At 36.1% G+C, this 25,808-nt stretch overlaps 1 protein-coding gene across 4 annotated transcripts; it reads right to left on the reverse strand.

Moving 5' to 3' along the window:
* Positions 1 to 39: 39 nt before the first annotated feature.
* Positions 40 to 24,819, reverse strand: Ine (solute carrier family 6 member inebriated). Of its 4 annotated transcripts, XM_078197406.1 has the most exons (13): positions 24,474 to 24,819; positions 22,737 to 23,544; positions 19,978 to 20,040; positions 17,234 to 17,424; positions 7,759 to 7,893; positions 7,116 to 7,341; positions 6,073 to 6,340; positions 4,931 to 5,159; positions 4,462 to 4,574; positions 3,894 to 4,034; positions 3,614 to 3,814; positions 2,551 to 2,727; positions 40 to 2,455 (listed from the first exon to the last, which is right to left on the reverse strand). In XM_078197406.1, exons 2-13 carry the CDS (start codon positions 23,528 to 23,530, stop codon positions 2,285 to 2,287), a joined length of 2,709 nt encoding a protein of 902 aa, XP_078053532.1. In that variant the 5' UTR covers positions 23,531 to 23,544; positions 24,474 to 24,819; the 3' UTR covers positions 40 to 2,284. The 4 variants fall into 4 exon arrangements, with proteins under 4 accessions (XP_078053532.1, XP_078053533.1, XP_078053534.1 ...); XM_078197407.1 differs by lacking the exon at positions 19,978 to 20,040 and having other exon boundaries at positions 42 to 2,455; positions 24,474 to 24,818; XM_078197408.1 differs by lacking the exons at positions 22,737 to 23,544; positions 24,474 to 24,819 and adding an exon at positions 21,064 to 22,696 and having other exon boundaries at positions 46 to 2,455.
* Positions 24,820 to 25,808: the final 989 nt, after the last annotated feature.

Here is a 25,808-nt window from a genome sequence, read left to right on the forward strand (position 1 = left end):
CTATATTCATAGGACAAACAATATCGTACCTTTCCTTGTTTTACAGATATGAATGTTAAACACCACTGTTTACATATCCGAATGAAATTCCAATAATAATTTATTACGTTCCTGAATAATTACATGTGAATTTGTTCAATACGCAATTTATTATCGTCAATTCGACTTTGTACGTTGTTTCGTTCCGCAAAGTTTCATACACAACGTATCTCTACCATTGAACATTGCATCAGCGACGCGTTTGTTTCGCCACGTGTTCGGTCACGTTGCGCTTAATTAGCTTATGCAGCCACCCTTTGTAGCTCATCCGATACAGTCGCTTCGACGCAGCTACTTGCTCCTTAAAAATGTACAAGTGTGAGAAAACATTGCAGCATTTGTACTCGTTTTTTTCTACTTAACGCCGTCTATATGGTACATCGGTCTACTAATCGCAGTGCATTTGAACCGGCGTGTTTAATTACGATACATTAATGTACAACGTACTATAGGCGCGATGTTAACACTTTATCGACCGGTCATCCGGTCGTAAAAATGTTCGTTTCTATTTTGATTTTATTTATCTTATTAATCGCGAATGGTATTTAATGTTTAAAAATTTATAGAATAATATTGAAGCTTGTAGTACAATTTAACACATTTACTTCAATAATAGATAACAAATTAAGGGTTACTATGGCAACCGATTCACAGGCTACCGATCGGGGGGAGAAGTCGATTTATAGGCTACCGGTCGATAAAGTGTTAAGTTTGCTAATTAGATCTGTGAACAACAGACATGCTGTTGGTTTAATGGGTTACAACTTTGTACAATGACGTACAGACGCACATATAATAAAACATCAGCTTTCAACTATAACTAATTCCACTGCTTGAAAATGATTTAGGTTCGCCTTTACAATCATCGCAATTGAACAACAGTGTATTTTTATGTCTTAAATGGATGTGAGTTTATAACGAAATTACAGAAAAAGTTATGTTCTATTCCTTGTTTAAAGTAGTAGTAACAATTTAGAAATGACTCGTACATGTAGTTAATTTTTCTGCTTAATTTTTCTACTTATAAAAATAGTAATAATTTGATGTTTTATGTATGTTTAAATAAAGTATTGAATTATGTGATTTATTGATTCAAATTTATTGATAGAAGTATGATTATATGAAGATTATTTTCATTTCTGTTTAATGATAGTGAACATAATTATCAATTCTACGAAATGAACATAAATTACGAAGCAACGGAATGTCGATTGTCTTTGCATCTCAATAAAGATTATGCGCACGTAACATCGTTCGCCTCTATCAATAAAATCGTCGTGTGACCAATTTCCGATTACTAAACTAATAGCAACGTTCCGAACTGTCTCTGGCAGCTATTATCAATTAAATAAAAGGCTAAAAAACATTGCTAGTTCTAATTTTGCAATAATTTACGAAATATGATAAACTTAAATAATTCATTTAGGGCTAATTTAGTGTATCACGAATAAGATAACGATTCTTGTTAAGCAATTACATGGGAGTGGACACTGGGAACCACTCGAACAAATAATACCAATTCATTTTAAGAAGTTGAAAATCAAATAACAACATTCTTGAATTTGTTCGTAGTATTTTTACGATATCATGCATCAACGCTTGCTATAAATACACAAAATCCGCAATCACGTTCCGAGATACGTGAAATTGTTTTTTATCGTCAGTGTAATTAAGCAAATCGGCTGTTCTCCCGATTAGCTTAATGACACCTAAAAAAACAGCTAATCCTTTCGTTATCAAAGCTGACTATAATTGTCCGCCGCCTAAGTGCTTCTTCAAACCCCCTAAAGATGGCTATAGCCGCCTATCCGAATGAAATATTTCCGCTAAGTTTGATTACTTCCGATATATCTTTATTAGATCACAGTCGGCTTGGGATCTCCAACAAAAATTCACGCCGATCGAAATTGAAATGTACTCGACGAAATGAATCATTCTCTCGTAAAAAGCTGTGCATAAAACTTACACGGGCGTCGCCGTGTATTAGTTTTCTATCTACAAAGAATCACAAAACTTTGATAAATAATTGATCAAAATTTCCGCAAAATATAGACAAGCTCCGATCGATGCATCCTCCCATAGTCAAATGCTAAAACTGTCTCATTTTGTCTAAACGCTGAAGCAGGAAGACATTTCGGCTTTTATTTCGATCGATAATTAATAACTACGCCTTTCGGGATCGCTCAATGATGAAAAAGAAGGTACTCAAAGTTACGTATCGATTTTACCCGGTTTCCTGACACGATCATGACGGCGATTTCGGTAGAAGGCTGTTCGTGGTAAGTTGTATCGGGCTGTTCGGATCTTGCTGCTCTTTTATCATGTCCTCCTCGAAATTGTGCATTGGCTCGGTGCAGTATTCTTGACCGCAGATCTTGCATGCCTCGAAATGCGGCTTAATTGAGTTCCACAATTTCTGAAAGACAGCGCGGTCGAATTATGGCTTTAACGCGGCCTGACTGGCGAACTAAAGTTTAATCGCCATCTAAACGAGTGCTTTCGTTATCGTACCTCGGCGCAAGTGTTGCCGCTGGCTTTGATGAACTCGTAGATAGCAAACGCGGGAATGCAAATGAGGGAAAGAGAAGCTATTCCCCAGCCGATCGCCTCTGCCCACCGTGGGTACTCGTATTCGCCATTGTGGTAGGTCGGTGGTTCATAATCAATTAAGCTGAACACCCACACAGCCTGAAACAGTCAATGATTTATAGAACTGTGTGCTACAACGGCTAACGATTGTTTGTCGTACCCTGTTGAATCATTACGGACAACTGATCAAAGTTTTATCTTTTAGATATAGATATAGATATACAATGTATATACGCCAATAGACGTCTTCTACTCTGTATCTGTCACTAATTTTATTTTTACATTGTTCTGTACGTCTGTAACTTTCTTAGCATACATTGTATACATATTTTCGTATAAAATTTTGCGAATATCTAATTTTGAATGACGCGTAATTTGGGTTAATGAAAATAATTATAATTAATGATGAAAATAATAACCTGTTAGCTGAAATATGTTATAATGTTACTGATCATATTGTCGTTTGCAAATCGTTATCTATACGTTATTAATAATGCGTGTTACGCTATATTTAATTATACTTAGCGAATTTTGCCACAACCAGAGGAATTCATTAATATGTCACTATTTAAAAATGTATAATATTATATCTATAATTCTTATTACTTAATTGTTTCTCTTAGAGATAAAAATAAATACTCTCATATTAAGCATATAATATTAATAATATAATATATAATATTAATTTCTTATAGACGGCTAAATTTTGCGCAAATGAAGTTTTTCATAACTAAATTACCATTTCTCTTAATATACATTTTTTTGGTATAGCTATATATATATTAGTTGTATGTATTAGTTATACATATATATTCTTTTCTTAGCGTATTGTACATATACACTTTCACTTGAATCGTTTACTTTAATAATTAATAATACAATTGACTGAAGCACGAAACATTCGCGAAAGCCACTGTAATGGCGCATCGTGCCTAAGAAGTTAATATAATATTAAGTATTAAGTGAGAACATGTGCATGTTTTACCATGATAAGGAGAGGTGCTGCGATCAGCCAACAGAACCGGAAGTACGAAGACGGCAGTCGTCCAGTCATTTCTTTCACGTTGTTGCAAAGTCGTCGGACACCATAAAACCACGATATAGCAATCACTTCGAAGAATGCTAGAAACATGATCGATATCGATGCCGCATAGTGGTCTATCAATTGGAAGAAATAAATACCGCCCTGAAAATAGTGTAACGTTTCATCAGTTTAGATAAAAATGTGGCAACGTATATTGTATGTTTCAAAAATAATTTCTCACCTGAGTAATGTTAGGCAAACCGAACAGAAATGATATTACGCACACTAAAAGTACTAACATTTCGTGACACACTAGATGACGCTTTACCCATTTCGGAAAGCCATCTTGAATCGACGTTACGACCACCTCCACTATTGCAAACTGGAATCGAATTAAATAATTAGTTAAACAACGAGTTAACGTAGTCAGAGAAGAAACTATGTATATCCGCTTATTATTAGATTGTTCGAAACTCGATTGCCAATTTTTTGTTTTGTAATCATGTAATTGAAGTCGAAGCGACAAATGAATACGCGACGTTGCTATGATTTATGTTCACTTTCCTATTGCGTTTACATAATTCCTACATTTTTACAACTCTGTTAAGCCATATCCGAAGCAGGAAAATTACGAGACTTATTAATTCGTTCATGAATTTTAATCAGTGAAACTATTGTAATTCGAAGAAGCATCATTCAAATATCATCTCCAAAGTGACGTTGATGCAAAAACAGAATGGTAGATGAAATCCGCAGTTAAATTTATGAACAATCTAATGCTTGCTTGATCTAATGTTCACTCGACCTACCTGACTATTCAATGAAAGGCAGACTAGCATAAAGAAAAATAACACGGCCCACAGTTTTGACGCTGGCATCTTGGCTAACGCTTGCGGGTAAACGACGAATACCAGGCCAGGTCCTTGAACGGAAATTATGATTTGTCTATAAAATTGCAGGAGAAGTTAATCTGACATTGATGGTCACCACTCAGACGTGAAAGTGTAAAATATTTATCATTACTTGTTTACGGACATTTGTGCTTTACACATTTTTTCTAATTAAAAATCATGAGATTGTGATAAAAACGAATCCTACGATTTGCATTAAGAATTACCATTTAAAAATAATATACCGAAGGGGGAAAGAAGTTTTTCAAATGTCCTCTGATTAACCATCGAATTAAAAACTTGGTCATATTTAAGATTGAATTATATTCGGGTGTAAATGCTAATTCGTAAAAGGCATAATAATTGATTAAGGTAAAATACTACGTACCATCTGTGAGGACAGCTTCGACGGACATGTTTTGTTCGAGGGCGATATTACCAATGGTGGCGAATGAAAATATTCCGACGAGCAGGCTGCTAAACGCGTTTATAAGCGACACCGCGACACTGTCCACCAAGATGGTGTTGTGGAATTTGTTGTAGCTGGCGAAACATATCATCGAGCCGAACGCTATGCCGACAGAATTGAAGATTTGGGCCGCTGCGTTAATCCACACCTAACCGTTGCACATAATGCATCCAGAGAAATAGATTTATTGTTTGTTCCCAATGTCTTCGACGACAAATTCTTACGAAATTGTAACAATATTTTGCAAATTTCAAACTTTAAAACGGATATTAAATATTGCATTTTTTTTCTTTGAAACTGGTACAATTTAGTAAAAATAAAATATCTCTTTTAAAGTGTAAAAGTTTCAACGATAAACATTTATTTGTAGAGAAGCAAAATGCAAGATTTACTAAGTATGAATATTATTAATTTCGCCTATATCGAAATAAAAATAAATTCTTCTGTTATCAAAATCTAGAAACGAAAGTGCATAAAGACAATAAAAGAAACAAAACTTGACTGGTCCTATTATTAAAAATATTAAGGACAAATAAGTACTGATCAACGCAGCGTGAAAGGAATCACAGTTCAAGAGGTTAAATTATGTTAAACTATTCAATCTTGTTCTGACGAGTGTTACTAATCCGTGTATTGTTAAATCAATTCATGTTAATTGATCAACTCGAGCCATCATCATGAATATTCCTTTCTTGATTTTCCTTGTTAATTAAAAAGATATTTGCATTTTCCGATCAGCTATACTGCGTTACATTACTGTCAACTTATTAAATTTATTAAGAGGAGAAATAGTTTTCTGCTTGACCGTTATTTCTTGTGATAAAGATTCACACTGGAAAATTTCAGCAAAAAGCGTTGTTTTAAAAGATTGCACATGGTTTCAGATTTTAGAATATACAATAATTATACAAATTATAAAGGTATTGTGCAAAAAAATTAATATAAAAGTGTTACAGCGAAAAGTTGTTATTAATGTAATACACCAAATAATGCAAGTATAATATAATAATGCATTAATATAATAATGCACAAGTTCAAATAGCTGTACATAGTTATATCACCTTTGCGTCACCGAGAAGCTCCCATCGTGGATGAAAGAAGAATTGTAAACCCTTGTCAGCACCTTCGAGGGTGAGGGATCGCGTAAGGAAGACGACGATTAAAACGAACGGTAGTGTCGCCGTGAGGTATCTAACTTGGGCTGACGATTTTATAGATTTCCAAACGGAGAAGTACACCAGAATCCAGGCTGTAATTAGACAGGCGACTAGCTCCCATCTTAGTGCTCCAGAGTCCTCGATTCCTTTACTGATCTGGAGTACTTTGTTGCTAAATTGTTATCGAAACATATTCATCATATTCAACGAAGATTTAGCAGTGTATAGTAACATATCAGATCATTTTATAAATAACGCAAACATTTCCGTATTCTTTAATGCTAACATATCAAACCTTAATCACAAAATTTATTATTAATTATTATTGTAAAACAAGTCGAAAATATATAATATAATTTTTTCTTATTCGACGCTTCGTATCTGAGATAAATGAGTTCGAAAATTGAATGTCTACGCGAGTTGTTAATTAGCTGACGTGTCTGTTCATGACCTACCAATTCTACTTATTGCAACGACGCTGCTTATTCTACTTATTATAGAACACGCGAATCATGTGGATTTTCGAACTCAATGTTCTCAAAGATGAAGCCTTAAATGAACAAACGTATTTCTTATTGTCGACTTATTTTATCACGTGAAAAATACATAATTATATCTATCATCCGTCGTGTACACTATATATTTTATTTTATTTTTTATGACTTCGCTCCAAAAATACGAAACGAAATTTGCATTATTTGTTTAATGATCTACTATTATACGTTATCTCTTTGAGATAGTTAAACGATCATTAAATGTGACATTAAGCTATGCAATTGCTTAAAATCATTAAATATGATATTAAGCTATGCAATTGCTTAAAATCATTAAATATGATATTAAGTGGTGTAACTGCTTAATGTCATCAAATATGTTAAACAGATATAATTCTGAAAATTGTGAAATATGTTAAACATATATAATTCTGCAAATTATTAAAGAATTACTCGAAAAATTCTTCCGATGGTGTTCTGGAAGCATTCGGTCGGGTACGATTGTCGATGGCACTGAAAGTTGGTAACCAGCAAGCGACAGTATTCCACGAGTTGTCGCAGTCGGACCATGGTTGCTTTTCTCTGAACGCCGCGAAGAAATAGTATATAGCGTAAGCTATTATCACATTATGGTACGTCGACATTAAAAATGATATTACTACCGACGACAAGCCAGCCCCTGTTTAAACAAATAGAGAAATATTGCTCAAATATATTTGAGAAATAGATACGAATTGTAATGAGAACGACACATGCACAGTTACACTATAGCATTTAACCCCTTGCAATATAATAACGAGTCAGACTCGTGTTAAAGATTTCATGCATGATCTACTAAATCTGAATATTACTAATTTATTTCAAATCGAAACCAAATTTAATTCTTCTATCATCAAAGTACAGTAACGAAAGTAAATAAAGATAATACAAGAAATAGGAATTGTCTAGTCCTATTAAAGAAAGTATTAAAATTGAATAAATGCTAATTAACACAGCATGAAAGTAATCATAGTGCAAGGGGTTAATACATCGTGCGATTGATTAGATTACGATTAGAGAAAATCAAAAAATCTTAGTCTTATCAATTTTCCTGTACCTTTGAACAAGGGACAAATTTGACCGAGAGCACCAATCGGTCCTCGTCGAGTGAATTGTCCGATACTAAGCTCCATGTACAACAATGGTACCCCACAGACTATAAGTATTAGGAAGTAAGGTATCAAGAACACACCTGAAACATTCCAACAAAGAATTCAATCTTTAAAATGTGAAATTATGTTATTTTCGTTTCTTCAAAACATTTAACCTTAGTTTCGTTATTAAAACGTTAATATCGTTCAATGTTATACATATTTATCCGTACTTATACTTGACAGAAATAGTTTAAACGATCTTGAGGTGATCTTGAAGTACATCAAACACCAGTACATCATTCAATTCCAAAACAGCGATAAAACGCAATGTTAATTTTCAGTTTATGTTATAAATATTTAAAGCATCGCCTATAAAAGGCGCTAAACTCGGCAGTAGTAAATGCATTGAATTATGTTTGTCAACCTACAGATTTGTACGAGGTGTGTTCACCAGACGACTGCAAATTGAATATTAATCTCGACGAGTGTTTCATAATGATTTATTATTCAAAAGGCGAATAATAATCAGTTGCTATCGATCATGGAATCTAATCGAACTTTTTATTCATGAACAACTACTTGAACTTAATAAATAATCTTCAAGTACTACTAGTTCACTAGACTTTGTTCTCAGAAGATGTTTGCTAAGAGCAATTAAAAAACGCATTAAAATATATAATCAATTGCCTATTTTCGACATCTTTAATATTCATAGTCAAAACTGTCACCTCGCCTTTTGTTATTGCGTTTTATCAAAATAGAATCTGGATTATATGATTAAACTTACTTCAAGGTTAAGTTTTAGACAGCAGTGACCGCGTTTCGCTATAAGATACAGCCATGTTCCATAATTTTAAACAATTCTAACACCTATAGTACTCACATACGTTTATGACAAAAATGGGTAACTAAAATATCGTACAGTGAAAAGGTCTAAAGAATTTATGAGTGCTATATTATTTATGAATTCATGAGCGTTGCTACATTAGTTACGAATTTATGAACGTATGAAAATTTTGTAAAACTATAATAAGTTTATAAAACTTATTGCAAACAGAAATATATCTTTACATAACTGTTGTATTCTATAATCCTTATTTCGAGTAAAGTTTCTCCAGTGACTCAGTGACAATTAAAAAGAAATGAAAAAGAATGCATTATATTTATGGTATTCTCTTTTTGCGCTATAAAATACGAAGAAAACAATTTACATTGACACTCTGTAGAATGTCTACTTATTAACGTTTATCTAGTTTCCTCCTATACGTAGCATCTCTCTCTCTCTCTCTCTCTCTCTCGCTCTCTCAGAAATCAGTGAATCCGTGCACACGCAAGTATTCTAATTCACTTTTTTCAGCGGAGAAAAACGAACGCGAATGTTACTAAATCTGCCTGTAATGTGGATTTATTAAAGGTTGCATTAAACACGACTCGTACGTAATAGTGCTCAACGTTAATCGTCATTCTGTGGGCAGTAACAAGGTCACTGGATGTAACTCTTTATTCGTAATAAACGATGATCACAGTACCCGTGGATTACCACTTAATTTGGCAACGAGCATTTAGCCCGACCAAATCGTAGAAATATGTGTTTAGAACTGTACAAATACATTTTGTTCTTTACAACGAGTAATTTCTCATTATTTATTCCACCTCCGCTGCATCGTGCAATACTGAAAATCATAATAAAAGTGGAGCTCATTCGTTTGTTTAATCAAATCATCAATTTCAAACTCAGAAAGTTCCTCTGTTCACGTATTATTGTAATTAATATTTACAAACACTATTGTTTAAATGAAAGAGTAATTACAATCGATTGTTTATATTTCTTTTTATAGTACTGTAACACGGAAAGTAATTGCTTAAGATTTAATCAAGTTTTCGATTTCTTTTTATGATATGTTTTATTTATAAAAATCTATATATTTATGATACACTACTAGAAGTATTGTAATTTCGTAGCATGATGTAGATCAGCGTGACAGAATTGCAATCATCTCTAGCTTAATAAAAGCATTATTTTAATGTCTGATATATCGGTGGTGTTCCATTTCCGTCCGCCATACATTCAAAATGACACGCGTACAGCAAGCTTAGAACGAGTTCGATGCTGAAATTCAATCACATTGCTCAGATATTGTACCGATTGTTGTTTCCGGTTGTGACACTGAAATAATTTGTGCCGCGTCGTTGCATCTCACGCATATGTAAATTAATTCTATGAATGACCGACGGTACTAGTCGAACAAATTAAACAGCGTTCACTGATTCGACTTCGTGATGCACGATATAACTCGATTATCGAAACAACTGTTTCGACGTATGTTATTTTATGGTAATGATATCACCTGTTTTTCCTGTTTACTACTATTGTACTTTACTATATCTTCCTCAATCATATTGGCGCATAGCGAAGAACATTAGAACTTTGCTACGGTCCTCGTTGCGTGAAAATGTATTAATAACATATTTATGATATAATGGGGTACGTAAAAATTGGTACTAACTTAAGGCCAAGCGATATAAATTGATAACAATGGTTATTAAAACTATTATTGCAATTACGATAACATGCGAATATATTAATAATAGTAAAAACATAATTATTCATGTAAGCATGTGAGAATGGGTAATGAATAGAAAATAAACAATATAAGTAATATATACAATAGGGGATATTAAAATTGTTGTTATGATTACAATATCATGTGAATATATTAATCCCATTTATGATATAGTTATCAATATTTCTCCAACTTCTTATATAATAAACTACCGATGGTTGCAACTGTAACAAGTAGACTGCGAGTTTTTAAAAAAAAATAAAAATTGTTTGCATTAAATACAAAATACATAGATTAAATACTTCTCTTTCACTTTTTAATTATTTTATTGAGTTCAAACTAATGCAGCAGTATCTTAAAATTGTTTTTACTGCTTATATTTGATTTATTAATTTTTGATGTATTAATTAATAAGTGTATTTTAAGAATTTATTTTATAATAAATAAGTTTACTCTATTTTAAATTACGACTATTAACTTTTGCCATAAATGCATAAAAACCGTGGGCTACTTATCGTAATTCCTAAATTGATTATTTCCAAGTATTGTAATTTAGCGGGATTCATTTTTGAATTACGAACTAATTCTATGACATAAGAATCCAACGTTTAACAGAAATATACGACTCCGAGCGAAAACCTGACGTTGATTCTCGTGGAAATTTCATTCCTTCCTTTCAGCGCAGACTCTCCCACGAAAATGTAAATTAACACTGGTCGTATAACACCGGTGGTCACATGCTTCATGCAAATGAATCCTTAAATCAAATTCGTACTCCAACTACTAATTCGCGAACAGTTTTTATAACGATTTCTACGTCGAACGTTATACATAATATTATTTCTCGTGCATAGAATTTGTTCTTTCGAACATTTATGTAATTTGTATAAATCTGAACGATGTACTGAATAAAATAGCGTTCAAATAAAGCTTTAAATATTCATTCATTCACGGTTATCCACAGATGAACGTAAAATGAAAATTGAATTACACAGAGTAGTTACAATGGACAAAATTAAGTTAATAGAGTAATTATTATGGACAAAATTAAGTTAATAGATCAAATATATTGGTCTAAATCATACCGAATAATATTTACGTATATATCGATTAGAGATGTAAATATTAGAATAATAAGGAAATATTTTTACTTTCAGATACTATTTCATAGAAAAGCTATCGAGCGAATATCTTTTCACTTATCAGCGTAAGTTATTCGTTAAATGTTCTTTAAAAATTTTTCTGTTACTTCGGAGATACATTATGTTTTCATGAATTCTCATCAAAATAATTCTTCGTGGAAAAGACCCAAGTTGGAGATAAACCCCAACATCAAAGAATATTTCATACTTCGATTTTTGATAATCGAGTCATTTCATACGTGATCCCGCACGAAAAGTGAGCTGAGATCCAAAATATTAAAAGTTATTCGATAGACCAGATATTTTACCGGCCAGACAGACGTTTTTTACCGACTTTGGTTACCTGCTTTGAAGTTGTTTATAACGTACTTACTACCCTCAACGTATTTATACGAGCTCATAATGTTTTCCTATACCATCGAGGTGTACAAAATACTTCAAAATCCAGACGAATATCTGAAAGCGATTAATATAAAATTACCACTAGATATCCAGATGAACGCATTATTTAAAATGTAAGAACATTTGTAAAAATTCAAGAACGTTTAACAATAAATCACACTATAAGGTGTATTTATCAAAAAGCACGCGTTTTGAAATAAAAATAAAACTGAAAGGTGTAGAGAAATAAAATCAATATAATTTGTTTGATCAACCGTTGTCAATTTTAACATATATTTAATATTGTTTTACGACACCACTATTGCTTGATGCGGAGAAAAAAGTGGTGATCAATAGAAGCAAGTTTAGGGTTGATTAGAAATTTTGTTATCGAATCGCTGCGTTTCTTATAATAACTTAAACGACTATTGAAACGCTAGCGAAAAATATGTTAAAATCATAGAGACGATATAAAAATAATATACAGATAAAAAAGCAACTCGGTTGTTCTTGTTATCAGATATGGCTTAATGGCTTTGCGGGTCCCTTCTCTCTACCCTCGCGTACCAGTGTAATCAATTTCATTGAGCTGCGAATATCCCAACGTACATTACAATCAATTTAGTAGAAGTATGATCATAGAGATCTGCAATTTGATAATGTACCAGAAAACAAAGGATATATACTTCAAAATCAAATTGCAAAGATCTACATAACAGAGGCTTCTACATTGTCTGTAACTTTGTCTAATTCCCACAAATGAAATTCACGTTTTAACACTGTAAAACAAGATTACAGCAAAAGCTTGATATGCTTAAAGAAAAAGATAATTAACCCCTTACCGTACTTTGACGAGTCCGACTCGCGATAAAAATTACTAGTAATAAATTATTAAATATGGATGTTATTCTGTTCTTTAAAATTGGAATAAAATTCGAATCCCTTGTTATTAATATTTAAGTGTTCAAGTAAATTCAGGCACGGAATAAATGTTAATTTTCTCTCCTTTTTAAGAAATTTTATTAATTGAAAAATTCCTAATTGCAGTAACTGTGAAAAAAGTGGTACGGCAAGAGGATGAAGAAGATCTAAGTTTTCACAGAACCTCTGGAATCGTTGTAATAATGTAAAAGGAAGCTGTTAAGGAGGATATGGAAGTCACATTTAAGTTGGCTGATTAATGGGAACTTTACGAGTCCGGATTTTTAGATATGTTGTCAAATCGCGTAGCCACGCGATCGCACTAAATTGCTCGTGGCACACGTTAAGGCATTCGCAGCTCGATGAAAATTGGCAGCTCGGCACACAAGGGCACGAAGAAGCAACCCGCAAAACCATTAAATCATATCTGATACCGTCGCAAGGAAATTGATAGCCTGAATTCTTCTTTATTACACCGTAAACTTGTTTCTTTCGAAACAACTTCTTCGCAACGTGCTGACAAGATCAACCAAAAAGTATGCACCTATTAATTAGCAACTTCAATTGTACCTTAAGAAATAGTTCTTTTTGACTTGCAAATACAATTATTAACAGACTGCGGATTTAATGAATTTGTAATAAAAATAACTGAGTAAAACTTAAAAGTATAAAAACGTTAAAAGAATTTAATAATATGTTTTATTCTATATGCATATATCTATTTATTATTTTCATCTTACTAAAATTATTATAGACAGAAAGACATTTCTATTCGACTCATGGCTGCTGGAATTAATAAAGAAAATTTTTATTTTCCACAAAGATCCGAATATTTTTTATTTAATTGCTAAAAACTTTATAAATGTTTAAAGGAACATTTCAATGAAACATTTCCATGAACATTTTCAATTGAAACAGTTGTGACTTCTTTAGAAAATAATACTTTGTTGTTGATTGTAGTTAAACTTATAACTGTATGTTCTATTAAAATATAACCAATTGCAACTTTTAGTGTCAGGAAAATTGGATTGACATAATAAAGTTACGGATTAATTAATTTCATGTATGTTTTAAATGCATATATCGCGTATTGTGTGCGCGACTTGAAGAAAGTACACCATATTTATAGTTAATTATTGACGTGTTAGACATACGTTGCGAATCATCACGTAAATTAAAGATTTTCTCTTCTCGCCATAGTTTTAATTATTTTTAAATAATATACCTCTGTCCTTTTATTTCTCTTACGTTCTTCATATATTGCATCTTACGTTGCTATATTTACCGTAAATGAATAAAATCTACAATTCAGTTATATCAAATGCATTTATATAAACAAAAGCTTTGTTTATTATTTTAAATTTGTATTACACAAAAAAATTGTAGAAAGTCGATGTATTGATTGGAAAGAACGAGAGTCTCTCTTTTTAAGGAGCGCGCATCGCGGGTCGGAGTTATTTTCTTAATTTCCGCGTCAAACGATAAATTCCTTTCACCTCGGTGTTCAATTACACTAACGTGTTTTTAACCGATACTCGAATAGCGTGCGTAGCGTTACGGGACGATTATCTGTCATTCGTTGCTACTTTGTTATTCAAAAGAGTGCGTTGGTCCGTGAACGGGTGTAATCACACCGTGCGGAGCCGTTCTAGTTTTCCGGTTGTCCAATTTAACGAACAGTTGGTCAAAATGATACTCGACCGATTATATCCACCGGTGTCATTGAAATCATTTACGATGCTCGCTAGCGTAGTGCTACGTTCCGGCAAGGTCATGTATCAAGTTCCGCGAGCAGATTGCGCCACGTCCGGACTCTCCGCCGAGATGCTTTCAGACTTTGAAAATTAGCGGCAACACGATACGCACTTGTATTACGGCTTGGCGAATCGAGAGAACGTCTGCCCTTGCGCTGAATATATTTTCGAGGATGTCGTACAAAGGGGGATGCAACGCTTGAAACGCGATATGCATACCGTATAGAAATTATGAGAACGCGCTTCTGAGTCGATATTTTCAAGCTCTCGATCGGAACGCGTAATACATCGTCATATTATTATTATTATTATTACTATTATTATTAGAAAATTTTAACTTCAAGATACAAAAAAATAGTTAAAGATTATTAGATAATATGAATCAATGGGGCTATGTGCGCCAATTAGTAACTTTCTGATCTTACAAGCGATGTAAAGGAATTTCTTGTGTTTTTTCGATATAGTAATGGAAAACATGGTACCTGTTCTAATTAAAATGACATTAAGAACTAAAAAGGTCATTTCTGCTTCCATAAATAAATCTGAACAGTATTTATAGTTTGTGCGAGCATACTTAAGAAATACATTATGTTAAAGAATTATAAAAAGCCTTAATAATCATTGAAAATTACTAACTTCTGCAGAATGTGTTATATTAAATTTATAAGTGAAGAAAATATTGTGTGTGTGTGATATTGAAATGAATATGTCTCTTTATTGAGGAAATTTTTTGGAAATCTTTGCTGCAAATTTAATCGTTCAAAGTAATAGATATTTGAATTGTCTCAATCATATAGTGGCAGACAGTGCATTCTTTGCTATTTTGTAGAAGAATAAGAACATTTGTTTTATTAATATGGCATCCAGCATTTCCATTTAAATCATGGTTTTTTAAATTTCTGCAGATCCATTAGTTCTTCACAAAGTATTTCGACGTATTTCAAGGTTCGAATCTCAGAAAAATACAAAACTCGTATTCACAAGTGCGTAGTAAGTGTATCGAGGTGGAAGTGTGTAATATTCATTATAGAAGTAATTAGATGGTGTCCCACGATAGTGTTATTTGTATTATCGCACAGATTTGAGATCTTAAAGCCATCGACGGCGACGTAATTGTCGCGCGCCGCGACGAAAAGCATGGCCAATCAGAAGCACAATAAAATTCACGGTGCTCGTGTTATTTTCAGATTTACTAATTGTTAACAAATTATTAACGAATTATTAACGAAATACTCGTGTTTCGTATTCGCGCTCGTACTGTGATTATCGTCCTCGTAATTTTAGAAGAACATTGGACATTCTGCGGAAGTATTAACGTGTTCCGACAGTAGACCATTGAGGAAACGAAGGTTTTATTACGGCAATGTTTTCCTTGAAATTCTAACGTACTTAGGCGGTGCTCTGCAGCATTACGATGCTACATAAAACTTTTTACGGAACGGTAAACATTGTGTCAACGTGTGCGTGTAATTCTTTGAGCGACGTCATATCCTATCCCCCAGAACAGCCGTTTCTTGCAAGTAATCGGTTACAATGCAAAGAACGTGTACGTCCTCTTATCGTGGACACACTAATCATAGCAAACACAAGCGTGTCACAGCATCAGATCTAGCACGTACAAATTTGTCACGTAAACATCTGTTTGATACGTTGTTACGCGGATGTCTCGTAATGCGGACGCAGCATCTTTCCAGCAGCCGAGAAATTGCTGATCGAAAGTAAGATACATCTGTTTTCGTTGTTATCAATTCGAGTCGAGATCGCGATAAGACTCTACGTCCACTCCGACGCGCTTAGGAATTACTTTAAGCTTTACCGGAGATTATCTTCACATAATAACTGCCATATACAATAACTGTCATCTTATGCAGTTTAAAAATACCAATCTTGCTGATACGATAACATATCTATTGATAATGAAGACCACTCGACAGACTGCAGTTTTTTATGCATGTGAACAATTCTCTGTCTTAATGCGAACAGATAGGAATGAAATAAAAATTTATTTTTAGTCTTAGCATTTTTAAATGGTATAATGTAACAACATTGGTATATTTGTCTGCTGTATTTACTGCTTTCTACCACTAAATAAAAGACAATTTTATTAGGTCTTTCTTAAAACAAGTAGTTTGACTTATTTGTGTGGCTTATTTTTATTTATTTATTTTGTATTTTTGTTATTAATATTATTACTTGTATTTATTTACTGAAAATGACATTGTCAATAAATGAGTTTCATTTTGTGTCATAGAAAGTCAAACCATATAATACACAATATTGTTAATTTTTTCCAGATCATTCTTAGCTTTTTACATTATGATCATCCTTTTTCCCTTTACATATTAAAGGAAACGTAAAACAACGCAATATTGTGATCTCTAAACGACCACGAACTTCGCAACGTTTAAATTATTCTAAAATCTATTTATCAATGTCGATGCTTATATTTTCAAGCTTACATGTTATTCTTTGGATTAATAAATTGTTAAATTAGTATCACACTCATTTCGGAAACATCTATTGTACTATGACAACTAGAGAACTGGTTGAATCATTTTGAGCGAAACATCCAGTAAGCTATCAAATTACTGATAAGTAGTGTTGATTAAACAAAGCAACGCAAACTCTGAAATGATAAGAGTAATACTACTGGTAAAGATACACAGAAATACTCACCACCACCACTTTTGTAGCATAGGTAAGGAAACCTCCAAACATTGCCGAGGCCAACAGAGTAACCGATGCAAGCAAGGACAAATTGCACTTTGTTGGCCCAGTGCGGTCGTCTCGGTTGTCTGTAGTCCCCTGGGTCCTCGGCATCTGCATCGTCGAGGCTGGTACACACGGACAGGTCATCCTCGAATGATCTGAAATCAGATCGATTTAGGTCACCTTTGATCGTTAATGTGATCACGATTAACTACGAACACATGCGCTCGCGCGAAACGCGTTACGCCGTAACAAAATCAGCTTTCTAACGCTTAAATATTTATTCTCCGAGATACAAGTTCAAATTGTTTAATCTAAATTTATATATAACTAATATATCGGATAACTAATAGATAACAAATATCGGATCAAGTTTAAAGACCAGAAATATTATAGCTTCGATAGTTACTGATGGTTTAACGTTATAAATTATGGTTCAATAGCAACTCAATTTCGTTATTAATAATATAAATAAGATGGTGAAGCGTTAGATCAATGTTCTATGTTTTTTACGTGTATAATATAAATCTACATTTTCTACTTTGTTTTTTATATTATGCTTGCGAAGGCGACGTATGCACACATTCATATTTAAATGTACAAATTTTCGAATTTCATTTAGTGACAATGTATACAAATAAAAGGGCATCAACCTTGATATATTTTTATACAGCATAATATTCTATATATTGGATGAAAATAAATATCGACGGGAACACATAAAATAAATCAAATTCAATTATTTCAAGCTTTGGTAATAACTGGGGATTTTTATGCTAAATAAAAATTGTATAAGAAAATTACATGAAACAAAATTTAACTAAAGACGTATTTCTTCTTGTAACAATTTTAATCAATTAAATAGACCTTAACAATATTCGTAAATCAATTTATTAACTTTAATGTTTTGTTTTGAAATTTCAACGTTTGGACATTTATAAAGGTAATTCGATTTTCGTCTGAAACTCCTGAAAATCAGTCAACGAAACAAAAGAGCGAAAATCGTGACCAGTTCTTCAAACCTGACACCTCGATAAGTCCGCGTTACATTTGGGACGAGCCAATATTTAAGGAACGCGCGATTACCATGCGACATATGATGAACAACATTATGCAAGTGATTGCATATTTATCGAGACTGGATGCACGTATTGCCCGTCGATCCGTGAAGTGACAAGCCTTCTATCAAACGTGCCGATCAGAATATCTCTCTGAGGCGCGTTATGCAAATCCCGCCGTCGAGAGTCGAGGCGAGAAGCGCGTCGCTTTCCATCGTGGAGCGACACTCGCGGGAAATTTTCTATCCGCGGGAGCGGTATCACTTGCGAAATCAACGGCGAGCCCTTACCTTTTGATCACGGTTTTTCTCACCGGCGCTAAGGATCCCGAAATCAACCGGCAGCTTATCTTTCCGGTGATTTATTGAAATTGTTAGGACGTGAAAAATTTACCGCGGTCCGTCCGCGGCCCGTCTGATAAACGTTAGCGACGAGAAAAGGAGATCGAGCCGGCAAGACACCCTTATTATGATTAACGATCGCAAGGACCGAGTGTGCACAAACGAAGGACCTTGACACTCACCATTATAGGAACAGCACGGAATGAAGAAAAATTTTTACGAGTTTATGGCGACCCCGCGGTTTTGCGACACCGGCAGATGTAAAAACGATGTCGCGCTATGACGGCGAGAGTTATGGCAATTGACAAAGCCGGATAATAAATACGGCGCACCTGTGGAAATTCCTGGATATTTCACAATACGAAAACAATGCGTAACGGCCGCGCTTGCGGTCGAACAACAATAGTAAGTTATTACACCACCTATGCGTTATCGACGACTAAATTTCAGGGAGATATGCACCATCCATGCGGCTTTAGTTTCTGTTTAAAAACCAATTTCTGAATAGGCTAAACGATTCTCGTTCTAGTTTTCGACGAGGATGCTTAGCTAACTCGACGGATTTGACAATAAACTGGATCAGCTGTTTGTGTCTTACGTTTTTACTTACTAACGGTAGGCGATCAATTTATAACTGAAGGCACAAGGCTAATCGACACTTTTGTGGAATTATTTATGTCACGTATGACAATCAAACGTCATGAGAAAAAATAGAAAACCGTGTGAATTTATGAGAGATATTCCTTTTCTGCAATTGGCGTGGCTTATATCTTTAATTATTATCTGAAATTTTTACATACATATGGTATGCTTGATACGGACTACTTTAATAATGACAGAGTATATTAAGTATTATGTTAACTGCTGTAATTTCGATTATTTTCAAAGTGAACTGATTTAGTATACAATTTAAAGTATTGCTGTAATTGTCTAACACGTCTCTACATTCAACAGATCAGTTTGTCAATAATAAAATACACTGAATAATTAACTGCAGTGGTTTATATATTTTTGAAAGTGAACTGATTTACCATAGAATATAAAATCTTACTGAAACTGTTAACATGCTTCTATATTCAATAAATTAGTTTCATACTAATAGGTTATATATCATAATATTTCATTCACATAATTGTTATTCTTCAAAACAAAAAAACAATTCTCTGAATATGCAAATATTTCATATTCACGTTGAAGGAGAATAATTGTACGAATCTTGATACAAAGAAGTCAGTAAATCGTTCAGGAAGTTTCACGAAATTTTGAAGAATGCATGCAAACTTTCTTCGCAGTCATGAAAGTAGATAAGTACCTCAGGGTAAATTTAGAAGGCGTATTTCCTGCAGCAAAGTTGTCATATTTCCAATCTAAAATTCTGTAAAAATGAAGTTTCCATTACAAGACTGTACGATGCACTAAACTAGCTACACGATCAATGTTATACACAGACTGCCGAACGTATTATAACAAATATGTAAAATACAATACCAAGCAAAAGTATTCGTGTACTTTTTAAAATTCAATAAATCTGTTTAAACTAGATTAAATTGAATTGAATTGGCGTTTAAATGACAGAATGATTAGCCTATTAGAATTTAACTAAAATATTGTTTTTTATTTTGCTATTACTTGCATTAACAAGAAAATAAAATACAACGAAAATGTAAAAAACGCGCTTTATATATTATCTGTTTTTTTGTATACTATTAATGCGTATATATATATCTCGAAAATTACGGTTAATTGAAATAATTGTCCTCAAATTTTAAATCAAATAACTTTTTACTTAAAAAGGGAAATTGAGTTTATTTTAGAATTTATAATAGAATTTAATTTGAAATCGAAACCGATTAAAGGTATACTATGTGAAAATAGATTTTAGTAATTTTCTTATAGACTGATCCTTCTATCATCTAAAAGATATTCAAATTATTTAATAGAGTATTAAACAAATTATTCTGCTTTAAAAGATGTTCGAATACTTTCCTGTTTTGTAGAATATAAAACTTTCAGAAGAATTTTAGAATTCTATTACTTCTTTCGTTAGATTCCAAAGAGAACGGTTAAATTTCTGTTTATTCCTGTTTCTTCGGATCGCATCCGGAAATTCTAATTCGCGTCGAGATCCGCAGTCTAATGATAACACCGTTGATGAATTGTTCCGTAGATGACCTTGCGAAAGGTGAAGCAATCGAGGCAGGTAATTAAACGAGCGTTTCTAAAGAGAATTCACTAAAGCGCCGCATAGAAACTTCGAATGTGGAGCAATGATTACGGCCCTTTAAACGGTCCACTCCGATTTCAATGGAAGAAGCGGGACGGCTACAACAATGTACCGCGTGAACACCTACTTATAACAAAAGTATGGTCTTACATTGTACACCTATTATCCACTTACGTCTCTGGGACAATATGCTGAAATTGCAGACCCTGGATGACGAGACCACGCTTCACAAGCAGTTTGGACGTACACGGCATCTCTTGTCACCCAAATCGCGACTTAGACTGGCCTAACAGCCGGATTTCGTCGTTCTCGCCGAGTTTTAAACGATTTGTGCCGAGTCGAGGGAGCTCGCGTTCCCCAATTTCACCTGAGACGATGCTCGCTCGAGTTTATTCGAACCAGCGGCGCGTAATTTAATATCGGAAAAACCTAATTCGGACGCGGAAATATCCGTGATTTCATCACCGCGAACTATTCCGAGTCGCATTTCGAGAACGAACTGAAAGAAAACTGTTGGACGCCTTATTTTTATGCGATCCGGTGATGGAAGGAGCTATTTCGCGCTCTTCTCTTGTTTGCTTTCCGCGTTAGACAGCTTTGTGGAACATGTGGTGGACGTGGAGACCTTCGCGCAGCTATCCAGTTCGATTATGTCTCGAGATGTTGACGTTACCATGAGTATTTGACAACTAGGACGATTATGTAATTGGTCAACAGTTTGGGCGTAGCGATCATTCATGCAACGAGTTCCTATCTTGTGATATTAGTGGCAGATTCTTTTTCAAAGAAATTTTGCAATAACATTGATCCTTAACGGGACATTATTTAATCTTATCTCGAACACGTGAAGCGTTGATAAAACGTGAGTGCCAACGAGAAGTTAAATATTTGCGATATTTCTTGATGTCTTAATGTAACCATGTTACGACAGTTAATAGCAGTTCGTACTTTAATTTGTTGTAACATATTTAAGAACCAGCGGTGTCGCGTGACCGATGCGTTTGAAAATGGTAGACAAGATACACCGTGTACTGTACTGCTTGGACAATGCTCGTGTTCTCGATGGAGTCGATCAAACGATAACGAAACAGACTTTAATTGACTGTATTCGCATGGGCAGAAACTTGACATCTTTCTATCCAAAGACAAATGGAAATCTATCCGACAATCGATTGAAAATCGTTGTCACCTGTTGGCATGCATCCTGCACTTTATCGTTTGTAAGTCAGCAGAGGTTAGAAAATGAAGACTTCAAATATTTCTATTCAACGTCAAATAAAAATCCACAGGTTCTTCGATACAAAGCTACTTTAAAAGACTGCAACTGGATCTATCCATCTAGTAATGCAGCATCGATCGCAAATCTTTGTCATCTGTTAGCATACATTTTATACCTCATTGGCGCACCGTTTCAAAAGCCAGCGAAAACAAAGCAGGTTGATTTCGTTGCATCCGTTGCTTCCACCTGCTGCATTCGGCTGCATGCGAGAGCAAACGATAACAATCAATCATCTTTAACAAGCGTCGTCAATTACCCATTATCACCGAACAACATCTCAATTATAGGGCAGCCAACGGTCGAGATAACACCTATCTTATCAATCCGAATCAACCGGTGATCCAGGGACTCTAAATCCGTCGCGGCAGTTCCTCCTCTGTTCAACAACCGTAATTCCAAGTATCCCGGGAACGAGCCGCGGCAGCTTCCGCGAGGGTAAGGACATTGAACGAAATGTCCGCGGAGACGCGGGCCCCGGCGAAGAGGAACCGCGGGGACATGATTCATAGCCCGCTCCTTCCGACGCTTCTCGTCGAGACGCGCACGTTAGGTAATGTGGCTCACTTACGGCGGCGGATGTACCATGTTAAGCAGCTCCGACGGCGAAGTGGGAACTCTACGTATCGTGAGCTTCCGGCCGTCGGAAGAGCCCATGCCGATCGATGCTAGGGAACGTATAGACATGGAATCGGGAAACGGCCTCACGTGGGCCTGCCCGTTCCCGTCGGCGAACAGAATCGACGCCCAACTAGCCGCCGGAGGATGATACTGATGGTCCCCGTGCTCGTCCATGGTAGGATTCGACTTGACGGACCTCACGCTCGAGCAACGATGCTGTCGTCCGCCGTGCGAGTCGACTCCTCGAGTAAACTTCAGTACACCTTGAGGATTGTCCCGGTAGAGCCTGGTCTCCAGCGGACCAACCTGTTCCCCGGATTTGTACTGGTGGAGCCGGAGCGATTTTTCGTGGATGCTGCTGGCGCTGTCGTTTCTTGGGATGCCCTTCTTCAGCCCGTTGCAGTGCAGGTTCAACGAGCTGGCTGGGGTAATGGTGATCTTCCGACCGGACTCGGTGGCGCTCAGCAAACGACCCCTTTCCTCGGACGGCGAGTCCGAGTCGGCGTCTGCGTGATGATGATGTTGCTGCTGATAGTGCTGGTGTCCTGTTCTGGCCGCGTCAGGATCCATGTCGTCCGACACATCCTCCTCCTCCGGCATCGTGCTCATCTTGCGCACGCAGCCACTCTGCTTGCCGATCACGCTCTGGAGACGGCCGGCGTTGCCGTGCAGGCTCGTCTTGCTCGGGACCGTGTTGTTGCTGTCGTTGCCGTTAACGCCACTGTTGCTGCCCGTGGCATTCATGATGGCATGACGATCTAGCGACAGAGAGAGACGCTGCGTAAACGAAGGTGCACAGAGAAGGGGCGGATGGACAGAGAAACAGTGACAAAGAGAGAAAGAGAAAGAGAAAGAGTGAGAGAGAGAGAGAGAGAGAACGAATTAATGAAGAAGGGGGCTGGAAGGGGCAGGGAGTAGAAAAAAAAAGAAGAGGAATTCACGCAGAATACTTGAGCGAACTTCCGGCAGTTTCATCGGTGCAAAAGAGCGCGAAAACATTTGCAACGGTCCGCCACGAGGCATATCCGGATCCACGACTGCGCCCGTATACGCCGAAGTTGTTTGCTCAACATTTTTAACGAATGCGACCTTTCTCCGGCCCGTTTACCGCTATAAAAATAATTAACCCGTTCTTATCTTGTGTTTGCCCGGGCATCACTTGAGCGCGTTAACCGCGCTCAGACCATCGCTTATTACGATGATACATTGTTGCTGGTAAACTGAATTACCATAAAACGAATTTACTCTTATCAAACGCGACAGTGCTACTATCGAGACGCGCGTGCAACCGTGAGCGAGCGAGCGAGCGCGTGCTTGTACACACAGCCGAGAAGAGCGTCCAGATAAAGCTGCACGGACAGCACGGTCGACGCATTACGAATTCACCGTGGAATATCGGTCGCGGTGCCGCGCCGGCCGAGCATTGACCCATAAAAACTCGATGCTCTCCGATCGTTTCGTGAAGTCCGGAGGTGCACGCGGGCTGAATGAAAGTCCCCGGGCTCTCCAGGTCGACGGAATGAATCATTCAGGAGCGGGTCGGAGCGCCGCGGAGCGTTGTTACGCGATAATCGGTGTCATCCGCGAATTTCGTTAATTATCGGGGGACCGGTAACGAGCACGAGTCGCAGCTCCGTTTGTTCGCCAGTCGAATGATCGAGATCACGTGTGTCGCGGAACCAAGTACCTGTCGGATCGGAGAGGTCCTCGACCGGATTGATCGCATTCCAACGAAGTCACATCGACGAGTCGCAGGGTGATGACAGGCGCGTGTTACCAGGTCCACGTGGAACCAGGACCTCTGTCCTGTCCTGGCGAACGGTCCTGGAACAGGAGTCGCTTCCTAGGACTGTGTGGAACCCTCGCGAAAAATCGGCACACGATCGAGTCGCCGCGCGGCTGCACGCGTTCGCGGTACGTGAACGTCGCGTCGCGCCGACGTTGTGTACGCCGATCTCACGTCACCAGCTGTAACACACACGCACCAGTCGCTGACTATCGCGGTTTCACTTGACAGTGCCTTCTTGTGGACACCGTGGGTACTAGTGATACGAGGATTGTTGGGACTCGGACCTGGCACGCCATCGGATCCGTTCGTGCCTCCTCGTGAGGCCGAATATCCCTTCCATGTTCCCCCGTACGCAGCTTCCCTACGATTTTCTATTATAGACTGGTCGCTGGCGACCAAAACGGCCGATCGGCCGGCCCAGGTGATCTATGGATCCATCGAGTGCAGCGAGTCGGAAGAAAGTCCGTGAAAGCGGCCGGCTGCGGACAGCAAGCCACTTTTTTTGTGGGGATTTATGGTAATTTCTTGGTGAAGGAATTTTTGACTAGAGGCTCGGGCTGCAGGACTATTACGAGGAAATCGAAAGTCTTTCGATACTTTCTTCACCGATGAGAATGTGTTCGGGTTTTGAAAGGTGCACGTGACAGGGAATTATTTTTTAACGGGGATTTTGTGTTTAGAAATGAAGGCGCGAGCTGATACCTTTCAAAGTTATAGATTGTAAAGGTGTGTTAACTGTGAGTCATATAATATGTGAGTCACTGCATTCAAGCAAGTATGATTCAATATCTACGTAGACAGATAGATGTAACCATCGAGAGATCATTCAATTTAAAGAATCATTTCGAAATAAAAATATTCCTTAATCGATGATCATGATAATAAATTCAAGTATCTCGCGTTAATCTTTTACGCTGAACTTAAGACTCTCTTATCCGAAGGCTTATTTTCGTAATATTCTAATACCACAGTATTATCAAACATTTTATTATCTAGAAATTTCATTCAAGTTCTCTATAAGGTGATGATGTTTATAAATAGAACGTTTGGATAGCAGAATATTGTAAACATAAGTGTATAAAGTCTGGATAAAGGTGTCTTTACTTTATTTTGCTATGGAAGACATGATATATATATCATATACGTAACATTGTGTTGTTATTATTAACTACTGCAGACTTCAATTAAAAGTCAGTGTTTTCTAAATTCTAATATTCTTTTGCATATAGGAGA

The sequence above is a fragment of the Augochlora pura genome, chromosome 3 (assembly GCF_028453695.1).
Source record: "Augochlora pura isolate Apur16 chromosome 3, APUR_v2.2.1, whole genome shotgun sequence".
In the NCBI taxonomy this organism is placed as follows: Eukaryota; Metazoa; Arthropoda; class Insecta; order Hymenoptera; family Halictidae; genus Augochlora; species Augochlora pura.

Excerpts from the sequence above, each read along its gene's own strand:
- Ine (XM_078197406.1), bottom strand. The coding sequence starts at position 23,530 with ATGAATGCCACGGGCAGCAACAGTGGCGTTAACGGCAACGACAGCAAC. Across the intron at positions 5,160-6,072 it reads AGCTTCTCGGTGACGCAAAG|GTGTGGATTAACGCAGCGGC; the intron begins GTGATATAACTA and ends TGCAACGGTTAG. Across the intron at positions 3,815-3,893 it reads GTTTGCCTAACATTACTCAG|GGCGGTATTTATTTCTTCCA; the intron begins GTGAGAAATTAT and ends CACTATTTTCAG.